Below are 14,421 nucleotides of genomic sequence, written 5' to 3' on the forward strand. Positions count from 1 at the left end.
TACTGCCCCTGACTTTTTCCTCTTTCATTGTTTCCAGTGCTCCTCTTAGTGCCTGAAAGGGAAGTCACTTGGTGGGGATATAGTAATTGGCAGCAATTATTTATTTTTTGTCCTTTCTTTTTGAAAATTTATGGATAACCAGTTCCCAGATAAAGATCTCATGTGTTTTACATGAACAAGTAGATCCAGCTAATTAGGCTTTGGACGAGATTCAATTCTTTCTCCCCACACCCGTTCGTGCTCACCGCCATCTATTCAATTGTTTCTGCCGATGGTCGCAAAACATAATTTCAGCTTGCTACCCCCGGGGGTGAAAATAAAAAAGAGAAAAAGAAAGACTCTGTGCTGGGGCACTCTTATATGAAAAATTAATAGACAATAAAATTTAACCTTTAATATGAATCATCTAAAATATAGTGTGACAATCAAGTCGTAGTATTCAAAATTAAAATATGACAATGATAATTAATAAACCGTAGATACTGCCTGGGTGAAGAATTATTCAGTATAATAACAGGAGTAGCCTCGCATATGTCTACTAACCATAAGTAGATGGCTAAATTCTCCCAAAGTGGTATCCCGTGTATTGTTCTTAGCACCAGTAGGATCAGTGGTTTGTTGCCTAATTTGGTGTTAATCCACCTTCTGTATAGATATCTAACAGTGGTGCCACCATAGGCATGTTAATGCAGCAGGTTAGACAAGAGTGTATAGCCTGCTAGGTGAATAGTGAAATTTATTAATAGGCTATTGCAGTGGTTTCCAAACTTTTTTGAATCACGACGCCCTAGAATATCAGACTTTTTTTTCATGGCACCCCTAGGCCAAAAATTTCTTATTAAGAAATTTAGAAAGAAATATTACATTAAGTAGATCGCGTTTATATGTCATCCTTAGGGTCAGTTGTGTGGTGAGGGACAAGATTTGCTTCTGTTTGGCCACATATTTCATGACTGGCAGTCACCAGCACTGGTTTTGCCTATTATATTGACCATGAATAATTTGAATTGGTCCTGGACCACCAACCCAGGGCCCCCTGCAAGTGTCCCGAGGCACCCCAGGGAGCCACGGCACACAGTTCGGGAACCTCTGGGCTATTGAATAAACAGTGAGAAAGTAGTACTTGAGCCAAAAGAAAATGTTACGTTTGAGGAGAGGACTTGTATGTTCTCAAATGGAACCTTTAAACTGTATTATTTTCTATATCGAAAGAAGAGAAGAAAGAGGATTAAGGGAATGTTCCTTCTGCTTTCCAGTCAAGTTTACTGCACCTGGTGTTTCTTAGCAGTACCCCAAACAAGTACTGACCAGGGGGTGGCGAGCTGAAATGTGCAAAGTGACCCCTTTGGGCGCCCATATAGGACTTTTCGCGTCGCGCCCATTAGTTTAGTCAGGTGTAGCCACTTTATGCAGTTAAACCTGACTATGGGGTATATTCAATTGAAGTTTGATCCACTCCGACATTCATTTGTCGGAATGGATCTGACCTGGGCTATTCAATGCATTCTCAATTCGACTTTATAAAAAGTCTTATTGATAAGCGGGAGCTTAGACGGGGGAGAGCAGCGCTACAGCCGCTGCTGTAGCGCCGCTCTCCCCAGTCTCCTCCCCTGTCTCTGCCTCTCCCCTTCCCCGCATCACAGCCGCCACTCACGGCAGCGTCCACCCGGCTCCAGCAAGCGAGGTCTCGCTTGCTGGAGCCGGGTGGACGCTACTGTGTGCGGCGGCTGTGATACATCCCCCGACGCTGCTCTCCCCGTCTCTGCTCCCGCATCTCACTTCGACTTTTTTTAAAGTCTAATTGAGATGGTTGAAAAGGTTTTTGACACAAGCACGCGAATCGGCAGCTATTCCGCCGATCCACGTGCTTTTCGACAAGTCTAATTCCTCGACTTGTTGAATAATTTGGGGTTAGATTGAATAGGTCGGAACCCCTTCCGACCTAAAAAAGTCGAAGACTGACGTCTTTTCGACAGACGGTAGCTTTCGACTTCAATTGAATATATCCCTGTGAGTGCGATATTCACAACAAAATAGATCAATTGAATATTGCCCCGTAATCTCCCGTCACTTTAGATGAGCGATTGGGCACGAGATAACAATTGAATGTCGCCCATTGTGTGTAATCTTCCCTTCTTGGTAAATGATCACTTCTATAAAACAAGAATTCACTATCTAAATGACGTCTAATTAATATATATAGAAAAATTAATAAATCAAGCAAGTTGCCTGTGTTACCATTCTGTAAGATTATCCTGGGATTGTTGTAAATTATTGCGAGGAGTATTATATGTCGGTGTCATAAAGCATTTTTGGTTGTGTGTGCTGCTTCGCTTGGTCCACATTGTGATTTACCTAATTCCTAGATTTGTATTTTAAAGTCTATTGTTTTATCTCTAGGATGATGTGAATGAAGACCCATTGATGCCATCAGTGTCCAGTCCAACAGAAATTGTAGCTTCAGACAGGAAAGCAAGAAAAAGCCGTCTAACTTCAGATTCTGAATCAGGTCTTTTTTCTCTGTTTCTTGTTGTTCATATATTATGTATGATGTAAGGCTTTGTCTTACCAAAGGGTTATTTCTCTCAAACAGATGCAGAACATTCTACACAGCCAAATTATTGTCAGGAAAATACATTGGAAAATAGAGAAAACATCTCGAAAAATCAAGAAGGAGATTCTGTAAGACTATTTGTGTCCCTTTTTGATTATGATCCGGAGACCATGTCGCCTAACCCTGATGCTTATATGGAAGAACTTCCCTTCAAAGAAGGACAGATTTTACAGGTATATTTTCAAACTAACTTGTCTTCCTGATTTAAGTTCTTTATCAGTATTTGAAGACATGTGTAAAGATCAAAGTTTCATTAACCTACTTTAGAGCATCCAATAATATACACTGCTCAAAAAAATAAAGGGAACACTAAAATAACACATCCTAGATCTGAATGAATTAAATATTCTTATTAAATACTTTGTTCTTTACATAGTTGAATGTGCTGACAAAATCACACAAAAATGATCAATGGAAATCAAATTTACTAACCCATGGAGGTCTGGATTTGGAGTCACACTCCAAATTAAAGTGGAAAAACACACTACAGGCTGATCCAACTTTGATGTAATGTCCTTAAAACAAGTCAAAATGAGGCTCAGTAGTGTGTGTGGCCTCCACGTGCCTGTATGACCTCCCTACAACGCCTGGGCATGCTCCTGATGAGGTGGCGGATGGTCTCCTGAGGGATCTCCTCCCAGACCTGGACTAAAGCATCCGCCAACTCCTGGACAGTCTGTGGTGCAACGTGGCGTTGATGGATGGAGCGAGACATGATGTCCCAGATGTGCTCAATTGGATTCAGGTCTGGGGAACGGGCGGGCAAGTCCATAGCATCAATGCCTTCGTCTTGCAGGAACTGCTGACACACTCCAGCCACATGAGGTCTAGCATTGTCTTGCATTAGGAGGAACCCAGGGCCAACTGCACCAGCATATGGACTCACAAGGGGTCTGAGGATCTCATCTCGGTACCTAATGGCAGTCAGGCTGCCTCTGGCGAGCACATGGAGGGCTATGCGGCCCCCCAAAGAAATGCCACCCTACACCATTACTGACCCACTGCCAAACCGGTCATGCTGGAGGATGTTGCAGGCAGCAGAACGGTCTCCTTGGCGTCTCCAGACTCTGTCACATCTGTCACATGTGCTCAGTGAGAACCTGCTTTCATCTGTGAAGAGCACAGGGCGCCAGTGTGGAATTTGCCAATCTTGGTGTTATCTGGCAAATGCCAAACGTCCTGCACGGTGTTGGGCTGTAAGCACAACCACCACCTGTGGACATCAGGCCCTCATACCACCCTCATGGAGTCTGTTTCTGATTGTTTGAGTAGACACATGCACATTTGTGGCTTGCTGGAGGTCATTTTGCAGGGCTCTGGCAGTGCTCCTCCTGTTCCTCCTTGCACAAAGGCGGAGGTAGCGGTCCTGCTGCTGGGTTGTTGCCCCCCTACGGCCTCCTCCACATCTCCTGATGTACTGGCCTGTCTCCTGGTAGCGCCTTCATGCTCTGGACACTACGCTGACAGACACAGCAAACCTTCTTGCCGCAGCTCGCATTAATGTGCCATCCTGGATGAGCTGCACTACCTGAGCCACTTGTGTGGGTTGTAGACTCCGTCTCATGCTACCACTGGAGTAAAAGCACCGCCAGCTTTCAAAAGTGACCAAACATCAGCCAGAAAGCATAGGAGCTGAGAAGTGGTCTGTGGTCACCACCTGCAGAACAACTCCTTTATTGGGGGTGTCTTGCTAATTGCCTATAATTCCCACCTGTTGTCTATTCCATTTGCACAACAGCATGTGAAATTGATTGTCAATCAGTGTTGCTTCCTAAGTGGACAGTTTGATTTCACAGAAGTGTGATTGACTTGGAGTTGCATTGTGTTGTTTGTGTTCCCTTTATTTTTTTGAGCAGTGTATATAAGTGCATGTGTGTGAAAATATGAAGAACAGTTTAAAACTACATGGAAGTTTAATTTAGAGAAAAGCACATTTTTAGAAAGTGCCAAGTGATTTAGTATTTGGGTGTTTGACAGGTGGAGTTGGAATTGAGAGTTCCCAGTGCTGTTGCAACAATTCCTTGCAGCAGAATGAGTGAATGCTTTTCATCCAAGCTCTATTCATAGATTATATATTCTTAGAAATGCGGTTTACAAATACAGGCCCAAATGTATTAAGCTTTAACAAGAGATAAAGGGGGTCATTCCGAGTTGTTCGCTCGTTGACGATTTTCGCTATGCAGCGATTTGCTGCTAAATGCGCATGGTACGCAGCGCGCATGCGCTTCGTTATTTTACTATAAACTTAGCAGTTTTGCTGTGGCTTCAGTGGTGCTTTTCATTCGCACTGCTTATCGGTGAATGACAGGAAAGGGGCGTTTCTGGGTGGTTACTGAGCGTTTTCTGGGAGTGTGCTAAAAAACGCAGGCATGTCGGAAAAACGTGGGAGTGTCTGGAGAAACGGGGGAGAGGCTGGCCGAACGCAGGGCGTGTTTGTGACGTCAAACCAGGAACTAAACGGACTGAGCTGATCGCAATCTGTGAGTAGGTCTGGAGCTACTCAGAAACTGCAAATAATTATTTAGTAGCAGTTTTGCTACTCTTTCGTTCGCTATTCTGCTAAGCTAAGATACACTCCCAGATGGCGGCGGCCTAGTGTGTGCAATGCTGCTAAAAGCAGCTAGCGAGCAAACAACTCGGAATGATGGCCAAAGTGGAGACTGATAAAGAGTGATAAATGACAAGCCAACCAGCGGCCAACTGTCATTTTTCAAATACAACCTGTGACATGGCAGTTATGAAGCTGATTGGCTGGTCATTTATCACTTTTTGGGCGGTATTCAATTCTCCCCATCCCCCTACCACACCCGTTCTGTTTCTGCTAACGGGCGTAGTATAAACATTTCAGCTCGCTACCCCTGGGGCAGTGAGGGCGCCCAACCCTTTCTGTAGTTAAACCTGATTACTATGGGCGCAAAAACGGGGATCACTTTAGAAAGGAGATAGATCATTTGAATACCGCCCATTATCCATCTTTACTTTATCTATTGCTAAGGCTTAATACATTTGGGCGACAGTGCTGTAAAAGCAAAAACTCAATTCCAAGATTTTATTGTTTGAACTGTGCATTTCTGCAAAAATGGCCTGTGTCACCATGGAACTCGGGTTGCAAAAAACTTTAAAGCAATTTTGCTCATCCTTAATGTTTGCTTATCACAAATTTAAAACGATAAATGTACTGTAATTTATGGTCTGCAATCAAGTAAGTCCACACCAAGCATTTAAAAAGTGTATATAGCCTTATACTTCACACAGCAAAGGAGTCCCTCAACCTATTGGGGGACACTAGAAACTAAGATTATAGAGGCTTAGTCTGGAGTTTGGGCACCTGTAACAATAATTGTATGTACACAGTGATTAAACCTGCTGAAAAGTCATAATTCATGCAAGTTTCCATCTGGAGTAATCACCTGAGTTCAATACACATTAATCAATGTAAATAACATGGACATGCCATATAAGGTACTTTTATGGTACAGTATGTCCATGTTATTTACATTGATTAATTTGTAGTGAACTTAGGTGATTCAGGTATTATTCAGGTTAGTTTAGGTATATATTTCACCTTTACTGGCAGTGTTATTGAGGCAGTCCTGGAAGAAGGTGGCAATACCACTGAAACAGTATACTAGACTGATGGATGGGTGATTCTTAAACACCCCAATACTATTGAGGAATTGGTGACTATACTAATACTCCTATTATTGACTGCAATTTTTGATATTTCACTATTTGTGCCAATGCATTGGGTTTTTTTTATGACCAGAGGGTATTAAATGCTTTATGCATATATAATTGGTGTGCTCTTACATCCTAGAGGGTACTTGGGTTCCATTTAGCACCATGGGGTATAGACTGGTCCACTAGGAGCCATGGGCACTTTAAGAACTTGATAGTGTGGGCTGGCTCCTCCCTCTATGCCACTCTTACGAGACTAGGTTTAGAAAATGTGCCCGGGGAAGCCGGTCACACTTATGGAAGCTCCTGAAGAGTTTTCTGCATTTATTCTATATGTATGTTTTTTTCAGGCAGGGCTGGTTAGCACCAGCTTGCATGCTTCGTGGGTGGGCGGGGGGGAGGGGTTGGGGGGGGGTTACCTCTTGAAGGGTTAATGGTTCCATTCCTTGCTGACAGGACGCTGAGCTCCTGAGGGAAATATTCGCAAGCCGCACCATGGCGAGCGTACATTCCCGCAGCACGCCGCCACCGCTAACCGAGCCAGAAGAGTGGTGAGTACTAAGCCGGCGTCCTGACTAGCGGGTCGCCGGCCATTATGAGGGTACAGAGACGCACAGCAAAAACAGCCCTAAAATGTTTTTTTTCTCCATTTTAAGCACCAGATTACCTCAGTCAGTATAAAAAAAGCGGGAAGACTGTGCCATTTGAAGGGGCGGGGCCTTCAATATGAGCAGATCCAGCAGCTCACCAGCACCATTTTCCCTCTGCAGTGGACACAGACGCTGACTGACAGGGACAATGCAGCTCCTCCGGAGAGACTCCAGATTACCTCAGCGGTACCAGGGGTTCATAGCAGGGGAGGAACGATTATTAGTGTACTAAGCTTGGCATTAGCGATCAGGGCGAGGTGGGGGCTTGCTCCAAATAACTCTGTGTCTCCCTGAAGGGCTCTTTGATGGTCAATTGTGCTTAATTCCTAGTGTACGTGAGTACACCTGGCCAATAAAACTTATTCTGATTCTGTGTGTGTGTGTGTGTGTGTGTGTGTGTGTGTGTGTGTGTGTGTGCGCACGCTGTCACATTTACATTATGTCAGGCAAAGAGTGTGTTTCTTGTACAGTGGGAGTGTTCCTCTTCACTGGGGGGTACTCAGGGCAGTGCATCTTCCCAGAATAGCGGGGCTGAACCGGAGTCTGTTAATTCCATTAAGGGAATGATCTCAAATAATTCTACAAAACTATTCCGCAATGAGAAAGAGACGCAATACTTAAGACAGACTGTGGATGAGTTTATGAATAGAGACTGAGCCCCCAAACCAGCGTCTCAATCCCCTCCCATTTGCCTGCAAAAACGATCTCTGGCCCATATCCTGCAGTCTGACTCTTGACGCTGACAGGTCAGACATGGAGTCGGGTGAGGTGGATTTGGAGGGGGGGATGCTACTCTGTCACAGGGAATAGAGGCTATCAGAGATGTTCTGGAAATACCTGATAAGGTGTCAGAGGAGTGTGAGGAATCTTATTTCTCTGACGTCCTAGTGGATGCTGGGGACTCCGTCAGGACCATGGGGAATAGCGGCTCCGCAGGAGACAGGGCACAAAAGTAAAAGCTTTAGGATCAGGTGGTGTGCACTGGCTCCTCCCCCTATGACCCTCCTCCAAGCCTCAGTTAGATTTTTGTGCCCGGCCGAGAAGGGTGCAATCTAGGTGGCTCTCCTAAAGAGCTGCTTAGAGTAAAAGTTTTGTTAGGTTTTTTATTTTCAGTGAGTCCTGCTGGCAACAGGCTCACTGCATCGAGGGACTTAGGGGAGAGAAGTGAACTCACCTGCGTGCAGGATGGATTGGCTTCTTAGGCTACTGGACACCATTAGCTCCAGAGGGAGTCGGAACACAGGTCTCACCCTGCAGCTGTGCGCCATTGTTGTTAGCACACTTCATAGCAGCGGTCACTGAGGGTGCAGGGCGCTGGGGGGGGCGCCCTGGGCAGCAATGATAGTACCTTATTCTGGCTAAAAATACATCACATATAGCCCCTGGGGGCTATATGGATGTATTTAACCCCTGCCAGGTCTCAGAAAAACGGGAGAAGAAGCCCGCCGAAAAGGGGGCGGGGCCTATTCTCCTCAGCACACAGCGCCATTTTCCCTCACAGAAATGCTGGTGGGAAGGCTCCCAGGCTCTCCCCTGCACTGCACTACAGAAACAGGGTTAAAACAGAGAGGGGGGGCACTTATTTGGCGATATGACTATATATATTAAAATGCTATAAGGGAAAAACACTTATATAAAGGTTGTCCCTGTATAATTATAGCGTTTTTGGTGTGTGCTGGCAAACTCTCCCTCTGTCTCCCCAAAGGGCTAGTGGGGTCCTGTCCTCTATCAGAGCATTCCCTGTGTGTGTGCTGTGTGTCGGTACGTGTGTGTCGACATGTATGAGGACGATGTTGGTGAGGAGGCGGAGCAATTGCCTGTAATGGTGATGTCACTCTCTAGGGAGTCGACACCGGAATGGATGGCTTATTTAAGGAATTACGTGATAATGTCAACACGCTGCAAGGTCGGTTGACGACATGAGACGGCCGGCAAACCAATTAGTACCTGTCCAGGCGTCTCGAACACCGTCAGGGGCGTTAAAACGTCCTTTTACCTCAGTCGGTCGACACAGACACGGACACTGACTCCAGTGTCGACGGTGAAGAAACAAACGTATTTTCCTTTAGGGCCACACGTTACTTGTTAAGGGCAATGAAGGAGGTGTTACATATTTCTGATACTACAAGTACCACAAAAAAGGGTATTATGTGGAGTGTGAAAAAACTACCTGTAGTTTTTCCTGAATCAGATAAATTAAATGAAGTGTGTGATGATGCGTGGGTTTCCCCCGATAGAAAATTATTGGCGGTATACCCTTTCCCGCCAGAAGTTAGGGCGCGTTGGGAAACACCCCTTAGGGTGGATAAGGCGCTCACACGCTTATCAAAACAAGTGGCGGTACCGTCTCCAGATAGGGCCGCCCTCAAGGAGCCAGCTGATAGGAGGCTGGAAAATATCCTAAAAAGTATATACACACATACTGGTGTTATACTGCGACCAGCGATCGCCTCAGCCTGGATGTGCAGCGCTGGGGTGGCTTGGTCGGATTCCCTGACTGAAAATATTGATACCCTTGACAGGGACAGTATTTTATTGACTATAGAGCATTTAAAAGATGCATTTCTATATATGCGAGATGCACAGAGGGATATTTGCACTCTTGCATCAAGAGTAAGTGCGATGTCCATATCTGCCAGAAGTTGTTTATGGACACGACAGTGGTCAGGTAATGCAGATTCCAAACGGCACATGGAAGTATTGCCGTATAAAGGAGAAAAAGACAACGTCTTTTCAGCCTCAGTCCTTTCGTCCCCATAAGGGCAAGCGGGAAAAAGGCCAGTCATATCTGCCATGGGATAGAGGAAAGGGAAGAAGACTGCAGCAGGCAGCCCATTCCCAGAAACAGAAGCCCTCCACCGCTTCTGCCAAGTCCTCAGCATGACGCTGGGGCCGTACAAGCGGACTCAGGTGCGGTGGGGGGGGTCGTCTCAAGAGTTTCAGCACGCAGTGGGCTCACTCGCAAGTGGACCCCTGGATCCTACAAGTAGTATCCCAGGGGTACAGATTGGAAATTCGAGACGTCTCCCCCTCGCAGGTTCATGAAGTCTGCTTTACCAACGTCTCCCTCCGACAGGGAGGCAGTAGTGGAAACAATTCACAAGCTGTATTCCCAGCAGGTGATAATCAAAGTACCCCTCCTACAACAAGGAAAGGGGTATTATTCCACACTATATTGTGGTACTGAAGCCAGACGGCTCGGTGAGACCTATTCTAAATCTGAAATAGTTGAACACTTACATACAAAGGTTCAAATCAAGATGGAGTCACTCAGAGCAGTGATAGCGAACCAGGAAGAAGGGGACTATATGGTGTCCCGGGACATCAGGGATGCTTACCTCCATGTCCCAATTTGCCCTTCTCACCAAGGGTACCTCAGGTTCGTGGTACAGAACTGTCACTATCAGTTTCAGACGCTGCCGGTTGGATTGTCCACGGCACCCCGGGTCCTTACCAAGGTAATGGCCGAAATGATGATTCTTCTTGAAAGAAAATGGACGATCTCCTGATAGGGGCAAGGTCCAGAGAACAGTTGGAGGTCGGAGTAGCACTATCTCAAGTAGTTCTACGACAGCACGGGTGGATTCTAAATATTCCAAAACCGCAGCTGTTTCCGACGACACGTCTGCTGTTCCTAGGGATGATTCTGGACACAGTCCAGAAAAAGGTGTTTCTCCCGGAGAAGAAAGCCAGGGAGTTATCCGAGCTAGTCAGGAACCTCCTAAAACCAGGAAAAGTGTCAGTGCATCATTGCACAAGGGTCCTGGGAAAAATGGTGGCTTCTTACGAAGCGATTCCATTCGGTAGATTTCACGCAAGAACTTTTCAGTGGGATCTGCTGGAAAAATGGTCCGGATCGCATCTTCAGATGCATCAGCGGATAACCCTGTCTCCAAGGACAAGGGTGTTTCTTCTGCGGTGGCTGCAGAGTGCTCATCTACTAAAGGGCCGCAGATTCGGCATTCAGGTGACCACGGATGCCAGCCTGAGAGGCTGGGGAGCAGTCACACAGGGAAAAAATTTCCAGGGAGTGTGATCAAGTCTGGAGACTTCTCTCCACATAAATATACTGGAGCTAAGGGCAATTTACAATGTTCTAAGCTTAGCAAGACCTCTGCTTCAAGGTCAGCCGGTATTGATCCAGTGGGACAACATCACGGCAGTCGCCCACGTAAACAGACAGGGCGGCACAAGAAGCAGGAGGGCAATGGCAGAAACTGCAAGGATTCTTCGCTGGGCGAAAAATCATGTGATAGCACTGTCAGCAGTGTTCATTCCGGGAGTGGACAACTGGGAAGCAGACTTCCTCAGCAGGCACGACCTCCACCCGGGAGAGTGGGGACTTCATCGGGAAGTATTCCACATGATTGTGAACCGTTGGGAAAGACCAAAGGTGGACATGATGGCGTCCCGCCTGAACAAAAAACTGGACAGGTATTGCGCCAGGTCAAGAGACCCTCAAGCAATATCTGTGGACGTTCTGGTAACACCGTGGGTGTACCAGTCGGTGTATGTGTTCCCTCCTCTGTTTCTCATAACCAAGGTACTGAGAATTATAAGACGTAGAGGAGTAAGAACTATACTCGTGGCTCCGGATTGGCCAAGAAGGACGTGGCACCCGGAACTTCAAGAAATGCTCACAGAGGACTCATGGCCTCTGCCGCTAAGAAGGGACTTGCTTCAGCAAGTACCAGGTCTGTTCCAAGACTTACCGCGGCTGCGTTTGACGGCATGGCGGTGGAACGCCAGATCCTAAGGGAAAAAAGGCATTCCGGAAGAGGTCATTCCTACCCTGGTCAAAGCCAGGAAGGAGGTGACCGCAAAACATTATCACCACATGTGGCGAAAATATGTTGCGTGGTGTGAGGCCAGGAAGGCCCCACGAAGAAATTTCAACTCGGTCGATTCCTGCATTTCCTGCAAACAGGAGTGTCTATGGGCCTCAAATTGGGGTCCATTAAGGTTCAAATTTCGGCCCTGTCAATTTTCTTCCAGAAAGAATTGGCTTCAGTTCCTGAAGTCCAGAAATTTGTCAAGGGAGTATTGCATATACAACCCCCTTTTTGTGCCTCCAGTGGCACTGTGGGATCTCAACGTAGTTCTGGGATTCCTCAAATCACATTTTAAACCGCTCAAATCTGTGGATTTGAAATATCTCACATGAAAAGTGACCATGCTGTTGGCCCTGGCCTCGGCCAGGCGAGTGTCAGAATTGGCGGCTTTGTCTCACAAAAGCCATATCTGATTGTCCATTCGGACAGGGCAGAGCTGCGGACTCGTCCCCAGTTTCTTCCTAAGGTGGTGTCAGCGTTTCACCTGAACCAGCTTATTGTGGTACCTGCGGCTACTAGGGACTTGGAGGACTCCAAGTTGCTAGATGTTGTCAGGGCCCTGAAAATATAGGTTTCCAGGACGGCTGGAGTCAGGAAAACTGACTCGCTGTTATCCTGTATGCACCCAACAAACTGGGTGCTCTTGCTTCTAAGCAGACGATTGCTCGTTGGATTTGTAGCACATTTCAACTTGCACATTCTGTGGCAGGCCTGCCACAGCCTAAATCTGTCAAGGCCCATTCCACAAGGAAGGTGGGCTCATCCTGGGCGACTGCCCGAGGGGTCTCGGCATTACAACTCTGCCGAGCAGCTACGTGGTCGGGGGAGAACACGTTTGTAAAATTCTACAAATTTGATACCCTGGCTAAAGAGGACCTGGAGTTCTCTCATTCGGTGCTGCAGAGTCATCCGCACTCTCCCGCCCGTTTGGGAGCTTTGGTATAATCCCCATGGTCCTGACGGAGTCCCCAGCATCCACTAGGACGTCAGAGAAAATAAGATTTTACTTACCGATATATCTATTTCTCGTAGTCCGTAGTGGATGCTGGGCGCCCATCCCAAGTGCGGATTGTCTGCAATACTTGTACATAGTTATTGTTACAAAAATCGGGTTATTATTGTTGTGAGCCATCTTTTCAGAGGCTCCGCTGTTATCATGCTGTTAACTGGGTTCAGATCACAGGTTGTACAGTGTGATTGGTGTGGCTGGTATGAGTCTTACCCGGGATTCAAAATCCTTCCTTATTGTGTACGCTCGTCCGGGCACAGTATCCTAACTGAGGCTTGGAGGAGGGTCATAGGGGGAGGAGCCAGTGCACACCACCTGATCCTAAAGCTTTTACTTTTGTGCCCTGTCTCCTGCGGAGCCGCTATTCCCCATGGTCCTGACGGAGTCCCCAGCATCCACTACGGACTACGAGAAATAGATTTATCGGTAAGTAAAATCTTATTTTTAATGTAAAAAAGAAGTCCTCTGTCACTTTTCCTGCATGAAAGGAATTGAATACCCTGTTTGAAGAACCGTGGGTTAATCCTGATAAGTTTCAAATCCATAAAAGATTGCTCTCATCATTTCCTTTTCCTCTGGAGGATAGGAAAAAATGGGAAAAGCCACCGATAGTGGACGCATCAGTCTCTAGGGTGTCACGAAAAATTGTATTTTAAAAATTGTATTACGGCTGATCGTAAAATTGAGACTACACTCAAATCATTGTACACAGCTGCTGGGGTGGCCCAGAGACCCACTATTGCATGTGCGTGGATCACAAAAGCCATTGCTAAATGGTCAGGTAACCTAATTGAGGGGTTAGATTCCTTGTCTGGGAGGACGGGATGTTGTTTTACTCCTGCAGCATATACAGGACTCTGCAAACTTTGTGGTGGAAGCCAATAAAAGAGGGGTGGTCTTCAGTTTGCCGGCGGCCGGGCTCCCGACGATCAGCATACTGGCGGCAGAATCCCGACCACTGGCATACCGACAGCTTTTCTCCCTCTTGGGGGTCCATGACCCCCCTGGAGAGATAATAGATAGCATAGCGCGCCACCGTGCCCGGAGCGCAGCGAGCCCGCAAGGGGCTCATTTGCGCTCGCCCAGCTGTCGGTATGCCGGCAGTCGGGATTCCGCCGCCGATATGCTGGGCGCCGGGAGTCCGACCACCGGCATAACATACTACACCCATAAAAGAGATTGGTTTGCTTAATGCACGCACCACCGCTATGGCAGTGTCAGCACGCAGGGGCTTGTGGCTACGCCAGTGGACTGCTGATGCGGACTCCAGGAAAGGCGTGGAAGGCCTACCATCCACAGGAGAGGCCTTGTTTGGATACGAACTAGACAAATGGATCTCAAAAGCTGCTGCTGGTAAGTCTATGTATCTTCCTTCCGCAGCTTCCCCAGCCAGGAAAGCTTATTCAGCTTCAAATTTACAGTTCTTTCGGACAGCCAAGTTTAAGGGAAAATCCAGAGGTGCTTCTACGGCCTCCAGAGGCGCAAGAGGTAAACCACGCAAACCAGCAACTGCAAGTGCTTAGGCTCTGCTTCCTCCAACCCTTCAGCATGACGGTGGACCGCGATGTCTGGAGGGCTGTCAGGTGGGAGCCAGACTGAAATTCTTCAGTCACATCTGGTCAAGTTCGTGCCAGTATC

At 46.9% G+C, this 14,421-nt stretch overlaps 1 protein-coding gene across 15 annotated transcripts in view; it reads left to right on the forward strand.

The window, feature by feature from the left end:
- The window catches only part of TSPOAP1 (TSPO associated protein 1), a 941,658-nt gene that overhangs the window by 781,648 nt on the left and 145,589 nt on the right, over positions 1-14,421 (forward strand). For all 15 annotated transcript variants that reach the window (XM_063956204.1, XM_063956202.1, XM_063956206.1 and 12 more), the window contains 2 exons: positions 2,401-2,509; positions 2,594-2,787. In XM_063956204.1, the coding sequence (XP_063812274.1) occupies positions 2,401-2,509; positions 2,594-2,787 (303 nt within the window). The remainder of the gene's footprint in view (positions 1-2,400; positions 2,510-2,593; positions 2,788-14,421) is intronic.

Source organism: Pseudophryne corroboree, chromosome 2 (assembly GCF_028390025.1).
Source record: "Pseudophryne corroboree isolate aPseCor3 chromosome 2, aPseCor3.hap2, whole genome shotgun sequence".
Taxonomy (NCBI): domain Eukaryota; kingdom Metazoa; phylum Chordata; class Amphibia; order Anura; family Myobatrachidae; genus Pseudophryne; species Pseudophryne corroboree.